Source organism: Dryobates pubescens, chromosome Z (assembly GCF_014839835.1).
Source record: "Dryobates pubescens isolate bDryPub1 chromosome Z, bDryPub1.pri, whole genome shotgun sequence".
In the NCBI taxonomy this organism is placed as follows: Eukaryota; Metazoa; Chordata; class Aves; order Piciformes; family Picidae; genus Dryobates; species Dryobates pubescens.
Window position 1 is genome coordinate 132,493,640 of NC_071657.1, and position 24,259 is coordinate 132,517,898.

The 24,259-nt window shown below is 42.4% G+C and overlaps 1 protein-coding gene across 1 annotated transcript in view; it reads left to right on the forward strand.

The window, feature by feature from the left end:
- Positions 1–3,700: 3,700 nt before the first annotated feature.
- The window catches only part of PPFIA2 (PTPRF interacting protein alpha 2), a 353,836-nt gene continuing 333,277 nt past the window's right edge, over positions 3,701–24,259 (forward strand). The window contains exons 1-2 of the mRNA XM_054178470.1: positions 3,701–4,229; positions 17,526–17,776. Coding sequence (XP_054034445.1) covers positions 17,528–17,776 — 249 coding nt within the window. The 5' untranslated portion in view covers positions 3,701–4,229; positions 17,526–17,527. The remainder of the gene's footprint in view (positions 4,230–17,525; positions 17,777–24,259) is intronic.

A 24,259-nucleotide genomic window follows, 5' to 3' on the forward strand; every position in this document is an offset into this window, starting at 1 on the left:
GGGTTTGGAACACAAGACCTATGAGGAGAGGCTGAGGGAGCTGGGGTTGATTAGCCTGGAGAAGAGGAGACTCAGGGATGACCTTATTGCTCTCTACAACTACCTGAAGGGAGGTTGTAGATAGGCAGATATTGGTCTCTTCTCCCAGGCAGACAGCACCAGAACAAGAGGACACAGTCTCAGGCTGCGCCAGGGGAGGTTTAGGCTGGATGTTAGGAAGAAGTTCTATACAGAGAGAGTGATTGCCCATTGGAATGGGCTGCCCGGGGAGGTGGTGGAGTCACCATCATTGGAGGTGTTTAGGAGGAGACTTGATGGGGTGCTTGGTGCCATGGTTTAGTTGATTAGGTGGGTTGGATTGGTTGATAGTTTGGACGCGATGATCTTGAAGTTCTCTTCCAACCTGGTCTATTCTATTCTATTCTATTCTATTCTATTCTATTCCATTCCATTCCATTCCATTCCATTCCATTCCATTCCATTCCATTCCATTCTATCCTATCCTATCCTATCCTATCCTATCCTGTATTCATTACCTTTAACTACCAGAATTTCCATAAAATACATTGTTATGCTTTCATGCCCTCATTCAAAATAATCCACGGTCAAGTTTCACCAAAAGATGTCCTCTATTGCAAAGAGCATTCCCTTATGATAAAGCCCAAAGGATTTGTTCCATCCCAGTTTTTGTGGTTCTTCCATATTTCTTCATTTTTTATTCTTTAAATTGTTCTTCTTCTTCCATCTCAATGACCTCAAAGATCACAAGCTTGAATAGAAGGAGGCTCCTGTTTGTTTAAATTTGTGCCACAAAGCATAGGTAGTAATTGGTAGCTTCTGCCCTATGCAGTAACCTCAGCACTGCGAAACACAACACTTCAGCCACTTACTTGTCTGTAAATCTGGCAATAGGGAAGCTAAGAGCTAGAGGTCAACTAGGACAATACTATGAGAACAATAACAGTCTTTCTGAGCAGGGTTTTTGCTCTAATGGTCAAAAGGCAGTAGAGAGGATGAGCATGAGGAGCTGAGGGAACAACAGACTTCCCAAAGTATTCTACAAATGTTTATAAAAATGGAATAACTATACAAATGGAATGACTATAAAGGAGGCCTGTCTGCTATACAGCTTTGCAAATTATTGATTCCTCCGGTGCAGGGAAGAGAGACTGGCATCTTTTCCAAAGCAACAACCACCTTGAAAGAACACAGACGATGAACTCGGATCTACCACATGCCTGACAAATGCTTCAATTAGTAAGCTGCTGTTTGAAAGACAGGAATAAAGAAGATTGTAATAAATGACACTCATCTTTATCAATAACTGGGGGGGAAAAGTGATACTTTCACAAATACAGCTACTCTTATGAAAAACAATAGTGATGAGTTTCAGAGAGTTTAAAGCTCCAAATCCTGATCTGACCTGTGTAGCCTGTGGTATAGAGAATAGTGTGCTTCAGCTCCAAGGAAAAGGAAAAAAAAAAAAACCAACAAAACAACAAACTAAACAAAGAAAAGAAAACCTCCCCCAAAGCTTCAAATAATGGAAAAAAAAATTCCATCAGATATGCCCTTCTTTAAAGTTCATGCTAGACAGCCTACATGGCTGCCTGCTGGACATGCTCTCACGGGTGTTTCCCCTGCTGCTTAGTTTTTCCTTACCTAACTCAAAGCTCAGATTCATTTTGATAGTCATGTGAATAAGACTTTGATGTATGATGGATCTTGCCCTCAGCTACAGCATGATGGTCAGGCAACTGGTCTAGTCAATTGTATGTTGATGATGAATAAGGTTAGGATATGATCTGAAATGTTTGAGAAACATGACAAAACTCCACGTGCAATAATGGACCAGTTGGAGGGGATGAGTTATATTACTTTGGCTCTTTTAATTCATGTGTTGCACTGAAAGGCCAAGCTCTGGAAACAAACTCTTGCATGGTATCAGTACTTTCTTTGCTCTTGTTTTTAAATGCCTGTCTTGGCAACTCCTCTCAGGTCTTTGCCTTCTACTGTACATATGCATCTTCAGTGCATCTTCAGTGGACCAAAGCAGCAAGCATCACTAAGCCTGGAACTCACTGCTGGCCATGGATCCCCATGCTTCCCCAACACCTTTCTAAAACAGTCTATAAAGCAGATGAATTCAGGCTTCAGTCCTTCGTGGATTAAACTATTTTTGGTGTGTGTAAATAAATACTGCAGTATTTTTAGCAGGAATGAAGTTTGTGTGGTTGACAACCTGCACATCATCGTCAAAGAGGGATGAATTTAATTTGAAACACACACTATGAAAATGCCGACTTTAAATGGTTTTCTGATACTCATTTATTCATGTAGCCCAGTTCTCCCAAGAATTCCCACCAGTGTCCTCTTCCCATCCCTTTTCTATGCACCCGAGCGGGCCAGCATTGAAAGGCGTGGAGGGGCGCTGGGGTGATGAGGCACCTCCGGCAACAGCAATGCCAAGCCCCCGCGCCAGGCGAGGGTTGCGTTTAGTGGCTAAAGCGCCGCAAATCTCTTCGCCCCCACTATGCCCATCCGTGCCGCCCGTCAGCCTCCCTCCCGTCTTGGGACAGGACGGATGAGGGGGTGGGAAGCCCCCGCAGGGAGCCGGACGGGTGGTGGGCAGCAGGGACGAAGGGTGCCCAACGCACGGGCAGGGGCACGGGCAGAGGCACGGGCAGGGACACGCGCACGCCTCCCTTGCTGCCTTCCCGCTCTTTCCATCGGCAGGAGAGGAGTGGTGTCCCTGAAGAGAAGGGGAGGAAGCGATGCTCTCCAGTTAGGCTTAACCCCTAGTACCCTTTCCTCTCTCTTTTTCTTTTTTCTTTTTTCCCCCTCCTTTTTTCCCCTAAGGAGTGGCGTGGGGGACTTAGCGCCCTGTAAGCCGCGAAGCAGCAGTAGCAGCAGCAGCAGCAGCTGCATCTGGGGAGCCGTGTGCGTGAGGCAGGGGGAGCAGACGTGATTACTTCAGAATTTATTTAGGGACTGGTGGAAACCACTGCAGCGGCTTTCAGGGGAAGTCCCCGCCGCGGAGGAGCACGCCGAGGCCAGCAGCACCCGTAGCCGCTCTCTCCACCTCCACCCGCCCCGCTGCCTCGCCCGCTGCTGCCCACCCGCCCTCTGGCCCCCGGCGGCTGCACGCCCAGGCCTCGGGCCCGCTGCGAGGGCGCTTGCTCACACCCTGCGTTTCCAAATTCACGATATTAATTACACGCCTGGACTATTCAGATCATAGCAGATTTCACCACCGCTTTGTCATTGCCGGATTACAGCAGATGATACGTTTTATTACACTATATATCCGATTAGATGAGATGCTGAACTCTAAATTACAGCTGTGTAGAGCTCTCATACAGTTTTCTACACAGGCATCACCGCGTAATCAGCCAGGACAGCGGCGGAGGGGTGGCTGGCCTTGGGCCGGTGGTGATGCCTCAGGTGTGGCAGGTTCTGCCCCGCGGCGCCGAGGCGCCCGGCAGGCGCAGGGCGGTGCGCGGTGTGTGGTGCCACGCACCCGCCGTGTGTGACTCGGTGAGGGCTTTCCCAGCTCCCACCGCCCCTGCTCCTGCGCTGCCGCTGCTGCTCTGTACCGCTGAGATCAAGCTCTCTATGGTGCCTGCAAGGCAGAGATTAGCTTAGGCGGAGGATTTATTTCTGTAAAGCTGAAAACCGCCTTTACTTTTGATCGTGCAGGCAGTCGTGCATGCCGTGTGGACTTCAGGCACACAGAGGCGTAATTAGCCTGGGAGGCAGAGAAACCAGACATCGCTTAGTAAAGTTTAACGAAAGATGGGAAATAAAAGAAAGATGCTTTCGCCCTGGCCCCTCCTCCCTGTAATCGGTTGTCTCCAGCTGCAAAGATGCTGCTGATCGAAAGGGGCTGCTGGAGCTTTAAGAGCCGCTCCCCCCGCTCCTGCTCCCGACAATGGTCTGAGCCGAGCTCTGCTTCCCAAAGCAAAATTTGTAATATGCCATTTTCCCATGGATGCTTCTCCTCTTGGCTGCTGACGAAGTGACTGAAGAAAATGCTGAGGTGCCAAGCAGCCAGTCTTGCTGGAGGATGGATGCGGGGGCTTGGGGTTCCTCGGAGCAACGCCTGTGTCACCATTGCTAGGAAGATGGTCCAGGAGTGCTCGGCTGTGTGAGTCCCCGCTCGAAGCTGCTGGAGACTGCGGTTGTTATTGATCAAGTGAAATAGCAGACGCCGAAATAAAAGCCACTAGGTACTGAACCTTCTATTTCTGAGTTAGACATTTCCTTCTTAGTTAGCCCCGATACCCTCCGCGAGGTTAGGTGCACATGCAAAATCTTGCCGTCTGCGTCTTGCCGTAGTACTTGTGCGCTATTTAAATGCATTTCTATAATGGGAGTTGGGGAATTTCAGACTAAAAAATGTGAAGCCAACTTATTTTTTGATTTTTTTTTTAGTGTGTGTGTGAGATGTGAGGGTGGAAGGAATAACGTAAAGAAGAAATAGTTGGAATGAGGGTGTTTGGCTTTTTTAAAGACACTGTGTTGATCACCCTCTCCTGTGTGGAAGGAGTGCAGGATGCTTCTGTTAAAGGTGATATCATAGTTTAGTGGAGACTGGCAGGTAAGGAGTTAACTAGGAGGAGGAATATGCATGTAATGCAACTCAGACAATAGGAAGGATTTTCCTTATGATATTGCGCCGTGCTGCTGCCTAAGAGTGATTTTGCTGGGAACATCTGAAAAGACATAATTTCAGTAAGAACTGGTTTTATTAGCTACTGTATCTATTTAATGATTTGGGGGGGGGGAGAAAAAAGGGGGTATAGGGGAGAAAAGGCTTGTAAATGCAAAATAACTGGAATGCTCCAATGACCTGAGTTTTCAGGCTGATGTCACTGTGCATGGGCTAGAATGTATGCTAGTTAGATTTCTACTTCTTTTTTTCCTGCAGCAAAATTACAAGTAACTTGAAGTCACTCCTCAACCTTGGCATGCAAATCAAACGTGATTAGACACAAAACAAGCTTTTAGAAACAGTTATAGACAGAAAGGTGAGAGAGCAAAACTAGATTCACATCTGAGGTGGTAGCCTTCAAGGTGAGCAAAATGAATAAGAGTAGAGCCTTTGTCAGGCAAAGGCCAACTAGTGTTTCATCTTCTCATTCCCAGAGCTTACTCAGGTGGAAGAAGTCCAGCTGCACTTCTGAATTATTTGCAGGCTACCTCAGATTGTGAGGTGGTTTTGGTACAGCATTCACTTACAAATAAATAAATTCCAAGATTCTTGAACCATTGAGATAACAGGAGATGTCAGATGGGGTGGGGTCCAATGAGAAGAAGGAGTGCAACTTTTTCATTTCCCAGTCTCACAGGATGTGTACCACAGAAATTTAGAGTAGTTTTAGAAAAAGCCTGTATTGAGCACTCCCTTTCACAGCTGGTCTGTACATAATTATCAGCATCTATAGATAGAAGATGCATAAGAGAACTGCTATCTATTTAGTTGATAATGTAGTAGCTCCTGAAAAGGAGCTTTATGTAACTCTTAACAAGGGGTGGGCATATCCCCTGTCGTTTGTTACTCATCTGGATGTCTAAACCTAGCTGCTGAATTCCTCACTGAGTTTATACTGAGTTCACTCTTGATGGAGACCTAATGCAACCAGCACTACAGATCTGCTGTCACCTTTTTTTCATTCAACCTGAAAAATCTTTAGTGCAAAGACAGTGAAACATGTTCTTTCTCCCTGACATAGAACAGATCGCATTAAACAGTTGTTACTTTTTTTTGCCAGTTAAGTGTTGTGTGCTTAAAGGGGAAACCTGTCCATGATTTCTGATAGTATTGTAGGCAATGGTCACAATAATATCCAGCATCCTCCCTAGTCATGTACAACCTGCATATGTGATTTTTTTTTCTCTTTTTGCTCCTGTTTGGAGGTAATAACATGACAGGAGGGTTGTGGCTCACCTGTTAAGTGACTTTTCTAACTATCTACACTGATCCAAACCCACTGAAGCCTGTGATAAAATTTCCATTAGTTTAAGCAGTTGTTGGATTAGGCTCCATGTTAATGGTGGAAGCAAACACTGAAATAGGGACCAATCAATCTGGAATAGATTACACAGTAGATAATGTAGTAGATACACAATAGATAAGGAAGAGAATGTGTTTCAGAGAACTTTAATGTGCTGCTTCACAGGCTGCTATTGTGTATGGCTATGATACCTGAGCTTTTCACATCTAGAACTACTATTAAAATAAGCACTTGGGCTTTGTTTCATGTTAGAAGAATTCTAAATTTGTTAAATTGGCTAAAAAATATTTTTCTAGGGAACATGTATGTGCTACATGGATTTTAAGGCAAACACTGATTTGTCAGTGTCCTGCTTCTCCATCAGGACCTCTCAGAGGGTTTGGGTTAGTCATAAGGTGCTGCACGAGTTCAGTATCTGTTGCAGTCCTTGAGAGTTTTGGGTGTTTCGTGTGCCTCCTTGAGCAAGGGAATTGTAGCATCTGCTCTGTGGGTCCTGATGAATCTAAGAAACAATGTTTGGTTACTAACAATAAAATGCCAGTGACTCAGTGAATGCTTTGTTGAGGGATCTCTTTGCATTCAGAATACTGGCCCAAGTGGTAAACCCTTACTACAGAGATACTAAGTTCAGTATCAGTGTAGCTTTTGGTTTTCTTTTTGAAGAGAGACACATTTTAAAAGTCTTATTTTTGTTGACTTTGATCAGTCAAGCATGGCTTTAATTAGGTTGTATTACTACAGGACAAGTCAGCCTTTTTCTGGCAGAGGAACAAAAAAAATGTCTATTTTTCCCCCTCTTTGAATAAAGACATATAATGCATATTTACATCTTAATAAAGCATATGTCACTTCATCAAGCCCTTCCTCTTCTTTGGCTGTATGGGAAGTACTGCACAAAGTTATGTACATGAGGGTTTATTCTATTATCATTAATTTCTGTGGTGGTTAGTCCACCACTTGCTGTTCCTAACAGCCACTGAAAGAAATTCCACCTCCCTCAAGGTTCTTTCTTCGATGCCTATGTTTCCTTATGTATAGCTCAGCATGCCTTCAGTCATACCTTGAGGGAGCAAGATGGCTTCCACTTAGTAGTGCTATTGTAGCTGTGTGGCCTGTTCCTTACTTAATCTTCAGGATGGTTAATGAAGGTCTTCATTATCTGTTTCATCTTCTGGTCCTCCCACATATCCTTTTCTGACTCAGTTTTCTTGGAGCAGTAGTTCTCTAGTGGCACAAAGAGCTGCACGTATCTGCATGGTTGGGCATCACTGATACAATTAAGTAGGATTTGAGGTATCAGATGAGGAAACAAAGTTGTATGCCTCCCCCCACCATCTTTTCCTCCATGTGGAGAAAGTCTTGGTAAAAAAATATTCCATAAATTACCTCAGAGGGAATTTATTCATTGTCTGCAGCTACATCCTGGTAGATGGTTATGGATCTGAGAAGGCAGCAAGTGTGTGTTTCTCCATTCTTTGCTTTGTTTGGGGTTTTGTTGAACTGATTGATTGCTTTTTGAGAGGATGGTGTTACAAACACTTCTTTTTTTAATTCCTGAAGAGAATATGATGTGTTTGTATTTTTATTTCTGATTAATGACACAGTCAGAACACTGCTTAAACGTACCAAGCAGCTCATGACTTATGTTGTAAGCGTTGACTTGCTAATAGATTATGACCTCAAATTGGATCAACTTCAGTGTTGGAATTGTGGGGAGAAAATACTTATTTACATATACTGCTGCTTTGCTTTAGATTCTAGAAGGAGCATTACCACTGAAGTACCATCATCCCATACTTCTGTTTTCCCCTGCCAAGCTAGGCTTCAGCAGCTTTTCAGTTTTCATTCTAAAACAATTTTTTTTCCCCATTATTGGCTTTCCTGTGATTCACTGGGTGGGTGAAAAAACACAAGTGTTACAATCCTCATATCCTTCCCAGAACATGAGTAAAGCCATCGAAGTTGAGTTGTAAGACTTTTCAAATGCTTACATTTAAAAATGTTCTGTGATGTGGCATTAAATCATCCAACTCTTCTTGTTGTTGTTGATTTCCCAAAAATTTATAATTTCTGGTAAAGAGTGATGCCTGCATTTCCCAGTATAAGCACAGATTTTTGTTTACATTTGGATCTCTGAAAAGTACATCTTCATTTCCTATCCTCAAGGTTACATTTTCAGATTTCTCTGATTTGTTGTTTGTGTGTGTTTGAGGTGGTGGGGTTTTGTGTGTGTGTGTGTGTTTGGGGTTTGTTTGTCTGTTTGTTTGTTTGGGAGAGGCTGGTTCTTGGTTTTAATGTCACTCAGAAATAGGCCATTTAGTGCAAATAGCAATATCTGAAAGCATGCCCATACTTGTCATCAAGTATAACTGAGGGTTTTTTTCTTAATGAATAGAATAGAATAAACCAGGTTGGAAGAGACCTTCAAGATCATCGTGTCCAACCTATCATCCAACACCGTCCAACCTATCATCCAACACAACCCAACCAACTAAACCATGCAACCTAGCACCCTATCAACTCTCCTCCTGAACACTTCCAGTGATGGTGACTCCACCACCTCCCCAGGCAGCACATTCCAATGGGCAATCACTCTCTCTGTGTAAAACTTCCTCCTAACCTCCAGCCTAAACTTCCCCTGGTGCAGCCTGAGACTGTTTTGTTCTGGTACTGGTTGCCTGGGAGAAGAAGTATAACTGAGTTTTTTTTTTTCTTAATGACAGATCTCTCTAATTTTTGTAGAAGCCTTCCAGATACATAGAGCCCCAAATTCCCCCCAAGGCAGATCATCCTAGTAAAATCAAACTTCTTTTTGTTGTTTGTTTCAGTCTGGTTTGTTAACTTTGTTTTGTTTGTTTAGGCTTCACGGGGTTTTGTGGGGTTTTTTTTTGTTTGTTGTTTGGGTTTTTTCTTGCTTTTGTTTTGTTTTAATTTAAAATTAATTTCCAGCCTTACTTAAATGCATATTAACTTTCAGAATCTCCGTGGTGAGTGTGTGAATTCCTTGAGCTCAAAGTCCTCTCCAAACACATGAAATTATTCAATGTGGAAGGGGTGTTTGGAGGTCATCTGTGCCAACACCTTGCCCAGTACTGGGCTAACTGAAAAATAAGATGATGCTGCTCAGTGCAGGTTGGGGAAAAAATTGAAACAAAGAAGATTCAGTGATTGCTGTGGAGTTCTGAAGCTTGAGGCAGATCAATTTTGTTAATGTTTGTCACGTTACCTGACAACTGTAAGAGGAGTTACTTTGCAAGTTAGAATTGTGGTAAAGCAGTTCAAGCTTTCTGTGGTAAACTTCAGGGAAGGAATTCTGATGCTTCATGCACATTGTTGTCTTTGCTTATCCATCTTTTACTGTTACTGTCAGCTCTGATTTATTCCCCCCCCCGGTTAGGACTCAATGGTATGTAATTATAATTTCCTTGTAGCACTTGATACAAAGGTATTGATTAGTGAAAGGAATACTATCCTGGGATAAGAGAAGTCTTGACATAAGAACTGGCACATACAGAGCAAATGGGGAGGTTAAAATGTATGCAGTCTCAATGAACATATTTGTGCCTCTGAATTTCAGTGTGTACGTGGAGTTGATTGAGGAACTAACAGCCTATTACACTGTGTAAAACAAATTCAGAAGAGTCAAGGGCTGGGAAACTTCATCTTGATATTTAATTCCTTGAGACTGTTCCTTGTTGCATAGTTATGGGCTGTCAGTTGCCTGACAGGGGAGCAGGATCTCAAACCATTGGCTGATGAACACAGTTAGAAGACGCGGAATATCCAGATGTCAGCTTATGTCTGTATTTAGTCTATCCGGAAGTTATGGTTTAGAAAATAAAGTCCTATGAGCCTAACCAGTCTTAAAGGCAGTAAGAATGGAGGACAAAAAGGAATTTTAAGGATGGTCCAATATTTATCTTGATGAATCTGTTCAGAGTAGAATTGGTATCTATGTGAATTAATAAGAACTGTGCACTTGAGACAAATGCCTGCCACATATGCGTGGATCTCTGTATGTGTGTGTGTGTGTATATATATCTAGTAAGTCCAGGATGCACACCACCTGTGCATATGAAAACTGGATCCATTCATGTGTAGTAAAATGTTTCTGAGGTCAAGTTCTGTAAACTCAGAGATCAGCCATAAAAGCACATGTGGCATGTTACACCTAAAATGTAATAGAAGCAGGCTTGCCAGTAGCCTCATTCTGAGCCTTTAAGACCTGCAGCATTGAATGTGGCTGTGCCTCCTCTATAAATATGATTGAAAAAGGTGTGTGTTTTTGACAGAGTGATTATTTCTGGTTGTTTTACCAAAGAGATCACTTCCAGTGTTTAATGGCTGGAATCCTTCTTCTATAAAATACACTTTGTCCACCTGGAGAGGTGGGCCCAGGTGAACCTCATGAAGTTCAACGATAGCAAGTGCAAGGTTCTGCACCTGGAACAATCCTCACTATCAATACAGCCTGGGGGATGAGGTGTTAGAAAGCAGCCCTGTGGAAGAGGATTTGGGGGTGCTGATGGATGAGAAGATGGACATGAGCAGGCAGTGTGAGCTTGCAGCCCAGAAGGCAAATCACATCCTGGGCTGCATTAAAAGATGCATTGCCAGCAGATCCAGAGAGGTGATTCTGCTGTTTTACTCTGCTCTGGTGAGACCTCACCTGGAGTACTGTGTACAGGTCTGGAGCCTTCAATACAGGAAAGATGTGGACCTGATGGAGAGGGTCCAGGGGAGTGCCACAAAAATGATCAGGGGGTTTAAAATTTTAATGTAAGAGGTTTACAATTCAAAGTTACATAGAAGTAAAATCAGAAGTTGCCCTCTTCCCTCACTGCAAATTTGAAAATAAAATTACACAGGGTACAAGCACATTACCAATCAGACCTCATTGTTCATAGCAAGCTATTTAATGTTTTAATGTGAATCCCTCAGTTGTTTCCCCCTCTGTTGTCTTGGCTTGGTTCTCTATGTGCTTTTGGTTTGTGCAAACAAAATTCCTTTCAACTATAATTGACTGAAAGCTTACTTTGAATCTTATGTCCTGACCCCTTGTGTGAACAACATCATAATGTAGTTAACCAAGAGCTGTCTAATGTGTACACTCTCAGAAGGCTCTGGAAATTTCAAGAACTCTTGTGACTGTCTGAAATGATTCACTTCCTAGATAAAGATCCAAATGCATATGTGCCCTCCTGTTTGTCCTCAACTGCCAATCATCTGTTCCTAAATTGTGGTCAGTTTGTTTGCTGACATTCTTGCTCTACTTTTGTTGAAGTCCTTTGTTTGCATCATCTGCTTCTCTCTGCTCTTATTGCAACTTCACCTGATGAACCTCCCTTTTCTTTTTCCTTTTATTTTCTTCCTTTAAAAATTCTTCAGGTGTTCCCAGTATTTGGATTCTTTTCTGCTATCAAGCAGACAATTCATCAAGGGTGCAATAAGGTCCAGAGCAATAAGTGGCTCTGTTCTTGAACATGTGCTGGAAGAAGGTCAGCATTTCTTGGGAACGGTGTTAAATGGTGGCAGCCTTGGGACGTTGAAAGCATCCTATCTGCTGGCAGATATAAAAGTGATTAATGCCAGATAAAGTTTAAAAACAGGGAAGGAAAAAAAAAAAAAAAGGCAAGAAGATACAAATCATAGTAAATTAGACCAGCATGAGCTATATAGAGATATATATATGTTTTTCATGAAGAGCTATAAGAAATCTATCTTTGGAAGCCCCACAATAAACCTGCGGTTGTTTGAAATTTTGTTCCCTTTTTCTGGGTTGATGACCCAGGAACAGCCTGAGAAACTAGGTTCCCTTTCAGAGTTGTTCAGGGGTTCTCATTGTTGGCTTCCACAAAGGATTCATGGTCCATAATTCCCTTTTACCCTGCTTCTCACTGTTGCAAGTATCCCTTGTATCCTTTTCTGGCATGCCTGGTCAGCATTTCCCATCTGGCCCAGGTCAGCATACTGCTTTTCGATATTTATCTTCAAGCTGAGGGTGAGGAAATGGAGAGGATGCAGGTGGTTCCAATGGAATAATGGCATTGATCTCCAAACTGCCTGAAAACAATGTACATCACCACTCTGACTGCAAAAATTACTGTACCTTTTAAAGATTCTCCTGGGGCTGTGAGCTATGGGAGAAAACTTCTAAATAACTGCTGCCTACATCAGGAACTGCTTTCCATGGCTTTTCTGAGGTCTTACTCATAGGCCAAGATTGTTACCTGTGCCATGTCAGGATAATGCAGCCCAGGCTTTCAAAATAAGTGCTGTATGGTCCACTCCCCTCCCTGAATGCAGCAGCTTAAGGGGGAGATGTAGTAACAGTACCGTTAACATTCAACCCATGGATTCCATTGCTGCCCCACAACCATTTATGTGGCTTCCTGCATCCCTGTGATGGCTATAGGAGACTTTCTTTCTAGTTTGAATACTACATGCTAAGGTAGCAACAGCTGTCTGCACAGAGATTTCCCTACTTGCTCTCACACACACACCAACCAGCATGAAATACTGCACCATTCACTCTGCCACTGCCTTTGAGCAGTGGTAGTGTACCCTGTGCTGTTCAGACCATAAACTTTATGTGCATGTTCAGGGCATTGGAGAAAATTTTTTTGAATGATGAAGGTTCAGTGGCAAGAGTAGGGATAAGATATGTGCCCCATGAGATGATGATCACGAGAGGGGAAAAAGGTTCAGCGACAATCTTGAGTAGTTTTCTTTGGTCTTGAATCATGGGCATGCAGAGACCTTGGTCTCTGGCCACCTGCTCCATATTGAAAAGTTATGTTTAAGTAGAGCAAGTAGCATATGGCCTTGGATGTTTTTAGTTGTCCCTTTGCTCACTGTGAATGTGAACATTTCAAGCTAGGTAACCACAGGTGGGACCTGGGTGAAGATGTGATGTCCACTTGTGGAGTGGAATGTATTCCCACAACTTTGTGAAAGTGTCATGGGGGTGAGACAGAGGATTGCCACTGCTTGTAGTTCCAAGCTATCTGTGGACAGTGAACAAAGCAGCTACATCAGCAAGAAGTCCCCAAAAAGCTGTTCTGCCTCTGCAGAAGTGTAGGAGGATGAGTCCTTGTTTATTCAAACTGTGCTAGTGCAGCTGCACAGTTCAGTCACTCCCCATCTGTGGTGCCTCACAGTACACACTGTCCATAACCACAGACTCACAGAATGGCTTAGTTTGGAAGGGACCTTAGAGATCATCTCCTCCAATCTCCCTGCCATGAGCAGGGACTCCTCTCCACTAGACTTGGCTGTTCAAGGCCTCATCCAACCTGGCCTTGAACACCCCTGGGGAAGGGGCATACGCAGCCTTCCTAGGCAGCCTTTTCCAGTCTCACCACCCTTACACTGAAGAACTTCCTAAAATCCAGTCTAAACCCACTCTCCCTCAGCTTCAAACCATTCTTCCTTGTCCTGTTGCTAGACACTCTTATGAAAAGTCCCTCTCCAGGTATTAGAAGGTAGTTTTAAGGTCCCCCTCAGAGTGTTTGTTTCTCTAGGCTGAACAACCCCAGCTCCCTCAGCATGTCCTCAAGGTGGGGTCTCACAAGAGCAGAATAAAGGGGCAGAGTCACCTCTCTTCACCTGCTGGCCACACTCGTCTTGATGAAGCCTAGGATAAGATTTGCCTTCTGGGCTGCATCAGAGCAGGAAGTGGTAGGTAACCTGAAGGTTGGTTACTAGTGCTGCAAATGTTTTTTAAACTTGAATTTTTTTGATGGAGATGAAGGCAGGGATGTATGGACAGCACCTAAGTATGAATGGACATTGTGGTGCATCCTAGTGGAGCCTATGGTTTAGGAAGGGCTGAGTTTACCAGAACTCAGTTTTAAAACTCTGAGCAATGGAGATATGCAGTATTGAATCAGTTAATCCTGAGTAAATATACCTGACCTAAATATATTGGAGATAGGAGGAACTTTTCAGTGTCTATCACTTCAAGCTATTAACAGCTTCTCTTCCACTTGATTGTTTTTATAGTGGAGAGTCGCCACAAGTAACTTTTACCTTGCCTGCAGTCCAGACACTTTAAAAATGGCATGAAGACCTGCCTGAAACCTCAGTAGTGAAGCTATCACTTATGAGAGCTATGCAGTAGTAGCTGATAATTCATGCTGAAACACCAGTGTTTGGTGCCAACTTTGCTAGTTCTCACGTCTGCCAAAAAACTGAAAATGAAGACTGCAAAATTCTGCATGAAAAGTCAAAATATGAGCAAGGCCAGCTAATCTTGGGAAAGCTATGCCATTTTTTTTCCCCAGTAAGTCTTAGCAGCAAGTGGTATTAGCAGAGGAATTGCTAGGGACTCAGAAGGAGTTCGTTTTAATGAATGAAATACAGTTGTCTTAATTCTTTTGTTCCCTGGGATTGTTTAGTCTGGAGAAGAGAAGGATCAGGGGTGACCTCATTGCCCTCTACAACTACCTGAGGGGTGGTTGTAGCCAGGAGGGGGTTGGTCTCTTCTCCTAGGCAACCAGCACCCGAACAAGGGGACACAGTCTCAAGCTGCGCCAGGGGAGGTTTAGACTCAAAGTGAGGAGAAAGTTCTTCACTGAGTGAGTCGTTCGTCATTGGAATGTGCTGCCCAGGGAGGTGGTGGAGTCACCGTCCCTGGAGGTGTTCAAGAGGAGATTGGATGTGGCATTTGGTGCCATGGTCTAGTCATGAGGTCTGTGGAGACAGGTTGGACTCGATGATCCTTGGAGTCTCTTCCAACCTTAGTTATACTGTGATACTGTGATACCTGTCTTTAAGTTCCATAGTGTATTTTTTCATAAGTTCCACCTTCACAAGTTCCATTTTCCTACTGTGGAAAGCAGACCAGATTTAAGAATGCATAAAGCTAATCCATCCCAGTATTGAGATTGAAGTGATGAGAATCACAGAATGATAGGTGTTGGAAAGGACCTCCAGAGATCATCGAGTCAAATGCCCCTGGCAGAGCAGGTTCACCTAGAACAGGTTGCACAGGATGGCATCCAGGCAGATTTTGAGTAACTTCTGAGGCTGCACCACCTCTCTGGGCGGACTGTTCTAGTGCTCTACCACTCTCAAAGTAAAGAAATTCCTTCTCCTATCTAGTTGAAGCTTACTATGTTCAAGTTTGTGCCCCTTACCTCTTGTTCTGTCACTGGGCATCATGGCCCCCATTCTCCTGACACCTACCCTTTAAGTATTTGTAAGCATTAATTAGATCCCTCCCTCAGACTTCTCTAGGCTAAAAAGCCCCATGCCTCTCAGACTTTCTTCATAAGAGGAATGTTCCAGTCCCCTAATCACATTGTACCCCTTTTCTGTATCCTCACAAGTAGTGGAACTGGGGAGCCCAGAACTGGACACAATACTCAGGATGAGGCCTCACCAGGGCTGAGTAGAGGGGGAGGAGAACCTTGCTTGACCTGATTGTCACGTTCTTTTTAATACATCCCAGGATGCCATTGGCCTACTTGGCCACAAGGGCATATTGTTGGCTTTTGGTCTTTCTGTTGTCCACCAGGACTCCCAGGTCTTTTTCCTCAGAGTGGCTATCTAATATGCCAGCCCCTAACCTGTACTGACACATGAGATTATTCCTTCCCACATGAAGTACCTAACACTTGCCCTTGTTGAACTTCATAAGGTTTCTCTATGCCCAACTCCCTAGCCTGTCCAGGTCCTCCTCAATGGCAGCATAGCCTCCTGGTGTGTCAGCCACTTCTTCCACTTCTGTGTCATCAACAAACTTTCTGAGGGTGCAGTCTATATCCCTTCTGGACCCAGTATTGACACACCACTTGTTACAGACCTTCACAGTGGGAGTGTGTAGACAAAATTTATGTCCAAAAAGTCCACAGCAAACTTTTACATACAATGTTTTAACTTCCAGTAGATAAACCAAAAGCATCTTGATCTCACTGAAACAAAAGGCTTCCAGTAGCTACTACAATAAACATTTCCAGAAAGGAACCCTTAACTATGTTTTAGGCTATATTAGATGTACTACTTCAGTCATAGTAGGAAAACAATTTTGATTCTTTGAATGTTGTCATTGGGTAGATATCATCTATTGTTAGCAGTCATACTCTGGTGAGACCCCACCTGGAGTATTGCGTCCAGTTTTGGAGCCTCTATTACAGGAAGGATTTGGATGTGCTGGAACCTGTCCAGAGAAGGGCCACAAGGATGATCAGAGGGCTGGAGCTTCTTGTCCTATGAGGACAGGCTGAGAGAGTTGGGGCTATTTGGTCTGGAGAAGAGAAAGCTCCAAGGAGACCTTATTGTGTCTTTCCAGTGTCTAAAGGGCACCTACATGAAAGCTGTTGGACTTTTTACATGTCAGGTAGTGACAGATTAGGGGGAATGGAGTAAATATAGAAATGGGTAGATTCAGATTAGATGTTAGGAAGAAATTTCTCATCATGAGAGTGGTAAGATACTGGGACAGGTTGCCCAGGGAGGTGGTGGAAGCCTAATCCCTGGAGGTTTGTAAGGCCAGACTGGATGTGGCTGTGAGCAACCTGCTGTAGTGTGAGGTGTCCCTGCCCATGGCAGAGGGGATTTGGAGCTAGATGATCCTTGAGGTTCCTTCCAACCCTAACAATTCTGTGATTTTATGATAATTATTTATTTTTTCCTCAATCTGAGCTTTGAAACCTGTCATAACTTTAGAGTTATTGGTTTCTTTCCACCTGCTGAACCACGTATCTCGTAGCATAAGCTTCTCCCCATGCAGGAACTGAGGTTTTGAGGTGTACATAAGAAGCTTTACAACTGAAGAATGGGACTAAGTGATCTTATTTGATGTTCTCAGGACTGGGTTTAGGAAACCTCAGCAATTCTCTCTCTGAAAATTCAGTTTGCATGAGATATCACAGGGATGGCAATTAGCAGATAGTTTCTAGTTCTTGACCTCTTACTGAAGAGCTCACTGGAGAATAAATACACCTGAGGGTGGGAATAACTAGATGGGAAAAATAGATTAACGTGGCATTGTTAAGGCAGCAGGATGCTGGATCATGGTTACCCTGAGCTGCATGGTAGAAATGCCTAGAGCAGGACAAAATCTGGCAGTTAATGGTAGCTATTGGCATCAATACCAACAGTTCAACAGTGGCACTAAGTTAGAGAGGGGAGGACATAAATGATAAAGGAGATTAGAATTGGAGAGGAAGTATTTTCTACCATTTTAAGAGGGCATCATTTGCAAAAATACTAACTGAAAGTATTCTGTTACCTTCCATCTTCTTCCAGTCATCCCTCTTTGAGTGTTGGAAGCAGATTCAAAGTCTTTGCTTTGTGGAATTAGTCACTGTATTTAATCCCTCTCTATTGACCATCTGATTAACATCACAAGCACCAAGTTGAAAGAGGGAACAATGCAATAATCTACTGTGTCAGTGTGACAGAGTTAATTCCTCTTATGAAATCCCCTCCAATGTCTTTCTGCTGAAGAGGTTTTCCTTTGATTTGTAGTTTTTTTGTTGTTGTTTTTTGTTTGTTTTAAAGAAATGATGTGTGAAGTGATGCCAACGATAAACGAGGACACCCCGATGAGTCAGCGGGGGTCCCAAAGCAGCGGCTCGGACTCGGATTCTCACTTTGAGCAGCTGATGGTGAACATGCTGGATGAAAGGGACCGTCTCCTTGATACCCTTCGGGAGACTCAGGAAAGCTTGTCACTTGCCCAGCAGCGCTTGCAGGATGTCATCTACGACAGAGACTCCCTCCAGCGACAGCTTAACTCGGCTCTGCCTCAGGTATGTGGATTATGAGGATTTCTTTGTTAATTTTGCTAATTTGATGTCACTTACTTTAACCTTAATCAGTATTTAAACCTTGAGGCCCAAATTCTGCTCCCATTGAGGTCGGCTGTGGAACTCCTATCAATTTAATAGTACCTCTTTGGGTTCTGACTTCTCCTCAAAGTTAAGAATGGGAGTAATGCTGTTGACTTCAAAGAGAGCAAGACGAAGGCATGTAGCTACTGGTTCTTTTGGCTGTTGCTCTAGCATTTGGAAGATATCAGGGATCATTTAAATTAAAGATCTAATGGTGGGAATGAAGTAAAAAGAATGAGGATGTTTCCTACAGACTCTATTCTGGATAAGACTTCTAATTAGTGTTACAACAAAACTATCCTGTGTAGGTTAAACGAGATACTACATAAAACCACAGGAACTGCAAAATTAATTATTTCACTTAAAATAATAACGTAGTATTGTATCAATATAACATTATTTTTCAATATACTAGGATTAAAAACAAGAAACACTTTAATCTGTATATCTAGCCAGAGGTTTGAAATACACCTTGATTCTAAACTCATTTTCTCTCCATGTTTTCTTGTCTCACAACTGCCACTTACTAGATTTGAATTTGATTGTAGCCATGAGGGCCTGGGCATACTGGCCTGGGCAAAGTTGTCTCCCTGTGAGAAAGAAGGAAGAGAGATTTAGCTGTGTGATTGGAATAAGGAAGTGGGAATAAGGAGGTGGTAAAGATGAATCAAATGACTGAGAAAGTTCTTAAAGACAGAAAAGGAAAAAGGCATCCACTGGAATTGGGCACACAAGCAGTTGCTTAAGGTCTAACCCCAGCAGATTATTGGAATATCCTGGGATAGGGGTGAAAAAGAGAGACACTGTAATAATTTGAAGAATAACATTAGCAACTTCATCATTACCTCCAGGCATTAAGAACAACTACATTTGATTTGTGTTAAACAAAAAGGAGTTGCAATGATATTGATATATAGTAAAATCAAGGACTTTTCTCCTGTTTAGTTGAGCTTCTTTTCTACTTCCATCTCTTCATAGAATAGTGTGAAAGACTAAGCAAAAGACAGCATAAATCCTTTATTCAAAGGTTTATTACAGAAAGAGAGGTGGTTCTGCATCTGTGAACCCCTGTTTGGCTTGCCACTTAGGACAGATGCACTCTCTGCTGAGACTGTGGTGAAGTACGTCAACTGAGCCCTAGCAAGTGTCTAAGCCTTACTGTTTCTGTCTCTGTGGGAGGCTAGCTAAGAAAATAATATTCAGAGCCTAAAAGAAACAAAACAGTCTAAGGAAGTGGATGATGATAGGATTTAAATCTTTACTTCTAATAAACATTGTGATGTGTGTTTTTGACTGACAGCTGTACACTCCCTAAAAGTAACTGATGTGTTGGGTGAACACTTTGCACTACCATGTACCACTAAGAATCCATATTTCAGGTAGCATTTATCCATATATCTGTGTAGAGATGTGGGTTTCCCATGAGGGAAGCTGTGTGACATACTGCTTACACTTTAGAGCAGAAGCAGATACACACACCCCCCGACCCCCACCCCCCCACCCTCCCCCCATCACTCTAGAGTGAGTAATTCAATTCTGTGGAAATCTGTTTGTGTAAGTACAAATCACTGGCCTCTTGTTCCGTACAGCCTTCCAAGAAGAGCGAGACTTGGACAGGCTGGAGAGTTGGGCAGGGAGAAATTTAATGAAGTTCAACAAGGGCAAGTGTAGAGTCTTGCACAAGGGAAAGAGTAACTCCAGGTATCAGTATAGGTTGGGGACTGACCTGTTGGAGAGCAGTGAAGGGGAAAAGGACCAAGGGGTCCTAGGGGATGGAAGGTTGACCATGAGCCGGCAATGTGCTCTTGTGGCCAAGAGGGCCAGTGCCATTCTGGGGTGTGTTAGAAGGGCTGTGGTTAATAGGTTGAGAGAGGTTCTCCTCCCCCTCTGTTCTGCCCTGCTGAGGCCCTTGTACAGCAATAATATGTAACTGTTCATGGTAGCTAGCAAACAAATGTAGACCTTTCATTTTTACTAAATATTTATGAAGAATTTACAAATATAGGGAAGACCTTCTAAAATTGCATGTCCAATAGGACAGCTGACATGCCTGCCCTACTAGCCTCTTCAGAATTTTAGTGGAAATATCTTTATAATGAATCTTTACAACAGACAGGTAAATGGTCAGTGCTAAAGCATTAAAGTCACACTTTCTTTTTGGTCTTGGTAAAGAAAGTTGAGGGGAAATGGCTTCTGTTTCTTAATATTTTTCTTTTTCTTTCTTTTTTTTTTAATTACCTTTTTTTTTTTTCTTTATTCCCAGCAACTTTGAATGTGTTGGAATTGTAGTGAATCTCTCCAGTGGAAATATAAACACCTAGTTCTAATTAAATATAAAGTCTTCAAGAAGTTGCAAATATATATTTTCCCCCTCTAATGAGTGTTATCATTAGCACTGCCCAGGGAGGTGGTGGAGTCAACCAGCCCTGGAGGTGCTCAAGAGGGGACTGGACGTGGCACTTGGTGCCTTGGTTTAGTCATGAGGTCTTGGGTGACAGGTTGGACTTAATGATCTTTGAGGTCTCTTCCAACCTTGGTGATTCTGGGATTATCTGCTCTTTCTGGATATATATAGTAGAATTGTTCAGGGTGTGGGACTGCAATGCTACAAAAGAATCCTTTGAGATCCTCTGCTACCTCATGGATTTCAGCTAAACTCTAATTGTTAGCTACAATAACTCAGTAATAAAATCAGTAATAGAGGTATACTCCTAATCATTAAGGTTTTATTTTACCTAATTAGAGACCACTTACAGAAGTGCTTACTGGAGGCACAATAGAAGAGAAAATCCAAAGAGGGAAATGTAATGACCTTGTTTTATTGAACCAGTTTATGTAATTTGATCAATATTAAGCTTTAATAGGATTGTGATCAGAGAACTTTGTTGATAGCCTTGTAGTTTCTTCCAATAGTGATGAACAATTCAAGTTTTTCCTGCCAGGGACAAGAAAGGTATGGGAAGACAAGAGTGAGTCAGTAGGGCCTTATTCTGAGTTTGAATTTTCTGTTTAAATGTGCATGCACATAGTGCATAGATAGGAAATAGTGGCATACATATAGATGCATACTGTGACACCAATACAAACCCAAAATACCCCACCAGGAACAAATAAGCACCTTTTTCAACAACTGAAAATAAGTGTTCTTCATTGAAGATTGGCCACATGCTAAGCAATTTCAGGTATTTGCTGTTAGGGTAGAAAGAATATTTTGACCTGCAGTATTGTTCTTAAAATAGCTTTTGTTCTTGTGTGAAGGTGGAATGATGGCTTTTCACTCCATTTTATTTCTTTCTGGCTGTACTGAAGAACAGAGAGTACCAATAGCATCCTGTATATTTGAATGAGTAATCAGTACTCTTTTTTTTTTTGCTTACTAAAAACCTCCTCTTGCACAAAGGGCTTTTGTACACTCTCCATTCATTTTCTTTATATTGCAAAGTATTTTTTCTCACATTTCTACAGAATTCCAAGAAATTATGACCCTATCCCATATGTCTGAAGTAGAAGTGTCAAGTTTTCTGTCTCAGAAGTCCAGTGAGACACTCAGAATTACAGTATCACAGTATAACTAAGGTTGGAAGAGACCCCAAGGATCATCCCCAATCTGTCTCCACAGACCTCATGACTAGTGATACAAGTGTTGCTTAACCCAGTTCTTGCTGTGGTCTCTGGGACACTTCTATTGTCTCAGAGAATAGTTGCTCAGGCTACCAAATAAAATTGTCTTAATTTTCAGGTATTCTGAACCCCTGCAGTTCCCTCTAAGTTCAGTGCAAGTCTTTCTGACTACCCAAGTTAGGTTGCATTACTGAAAATAAATATTTTCATGAACAAATTTGAACTGTATTTTTTTTTAGCTAATTATCTCAGCTGTTTATCTCAAGCTATGAATATTAAGGGAAGCAAAAGATGAGGTATTAAATACAACTATTAAATTAATTCTAATATAGTAAATACAGAGGTAAGTACACTTCCCCCAGCATTTAAATGTATGGTGGAGAGACAGAGCATCTGGGATTCAAAGGACACTTGTCATCATTGAGCTACAATGGTTTAAGTGGAATAGAATGGTGAAATATTAGGTGTATCCAATCTTAGAAACACTTAGGAAAGATTCAAGTGTAAGCTTTTTCAGTTACTTACAGAACATGTATGACTTTTCTACAGAAAAGCAGATAAAAGTTGTTTGGATGATATTAAATGCTGCTTTTGTTATAGCTGACAACTCCTAAGTAATATTATCTGTAGAAACACAGACTGGCTGTATCAGTGGCGTAATTAGCACAGTGCTTTAGCTGCTTCCTCTCTAGACTGTCTTGTTTTTAAACTGTCAGCTTATTCACAAGACAGGACAACCATAGGTGCAATTGTATGTAGAAGGAATTACTTAAATTCTTTTCAGGTGTGAGTTTATTCCTTTGCTCTTGTGAAGTTCTATGTATTCAGTAGTGTATTGCAAATATTTATCAGCAGATTTTCTCTTAAAAGCTGCAGACTTTGCAATAAATACATGACGGCTGAAGAAGACTAATGTGACAGTCCAGCAGAAGAAAAAAGCTGGGATAGGAGAAAAAGGGTGGAAACAAATATTTAGAGGAAGGGAAGCATGTGGTAAATGCCTGAAGCTAGCAACAACACTGTGCTCCCATTGCACTCTATAGCTGCTTCATCAACATTGTGCTTAATTATTTTAGCTTGAACTAGGCACATCAACTGCTACATTAACTATTGATGGCTCACTGTCTGAATGCTTATGAAAGACATGACTGAATATGTGATAAAACACAATAGCACTGGTCAACAGAATGGAGCAGAGATGGCTATCTGAGTCCTTATAAATGAAGCTGTTGCCACAAAAATTGTAGACACTGTAGTTTTTGTAACAGCTATACTCATGTGAGCTTTTTCTAGTTTTCATAAAAGCTATAGGCATAACAGCTATAGTTGTGCCTGTCAGTGTTTAAGAGGCATTTGGACAATGGCCTTAATATTTCATTTGGTGAGCTCTGAAGTAATCAGGCAGTTGGATGCAATAATCACGATGGGTCCTTTCCAACTCAAGTATTCTGTTCCACAGTGAGGAAAAACTGGAGAAAATAAAGCAATTTTATGAAGCTTAACTCTGAATGGAAAACCCTTTGCTTATGTCCTTGACAATGGATGGTAGAGGCTCAGACATCATCCAAGAACAATAAACCAAGACAAAAGTGTAGCTTGAAAATCCATGTTCCTTTGTAAATAACTTCTCTGTTGAAAGCCATGAAGATGCAGCTTTTCCAAGTGTCTTACTCGGGCTTCTATATTAACAAATACTTGCCTATGCCAACATGTATTTGCTCAAAACCTTAAAATCAAGTAATGTGCATGCTTTTTTTTCTGAAGTACACGTAATTTAGCTCTCACTGAAGTCTGTGGAGTTTTCCTGATGGTTTGCTTGTATTGTTGAATGTGTATCTTATCTCTGATAATCTGAGCTTCTTTGAGCCAGGTGGAGCAGCAACCTTATTTTATATAATACAATATTTCTCTAGTCAAGATTCTACTCCAAATCATACGATGACTATATCTTCTCCTTTAAGTGGGGTTTTTTTCCTAGTTAGGATAAGATTATGTTTTGATTATTTAAAAAAAAATATTGTTGGTCTGCTACAGTTTTTTACATAGAATACATAGAATACATAGAATAAACCAGGTTGGAAGAGGCCTTCAAGATCATCGCGTCCAACCCATCAACCAATCCAACACCACCCAAGCAACTAACCCACGGCACCAAGCACCCCATCAAGTCTTCTCCTAAAAACCTCCAGTGATGGTGACTCCACCACCTCCCCAGGCAGCCCACTCCAATGTACAATCACTCTTTCTGTATAGAACTTTTTTCTAACATCCAGCCTGAACCTTTTTACCATATACAATTCTAAAAAACCCTCAGTGGAACAGGTCCAGAGAAAATGATCAGAGGGCTGAAGCCTCTCTTCTAGGAGGACAGGCTGAGGGAGCTGGGGTTGTTCAGCCTGGAAAAGAGAAGGCTTAAGGGAGACCTAATATCAGCCTTCCAGCACCTGAAGGGGGCTACAAGAGGGATGGGGAGAGACTGTTTACAAAGGCCTGCAGTGACAGGATGAGGAGCCATGGCTTGAAACTAGAGAAGAGCAGCTTTAGAGTGGATGTTAGGAACAAGTGTTTTACTATGACCACCAGAACAGGTTGCCCAGGGAGGTGGTTGAAGCACCTTCCCTGGAGATACTCAAGGTGAGGCTCGATGAGGCCCTGGACAACCCAATTTAGTTGGGCATGATCCTGCTGAATGCTGGGAAGTTGGACTGGATGACCTTTGGAGGTCCCTTCCAGCCTGGACCATTCTATGATTCTGTGACACTCAATTTATTATGACAATCA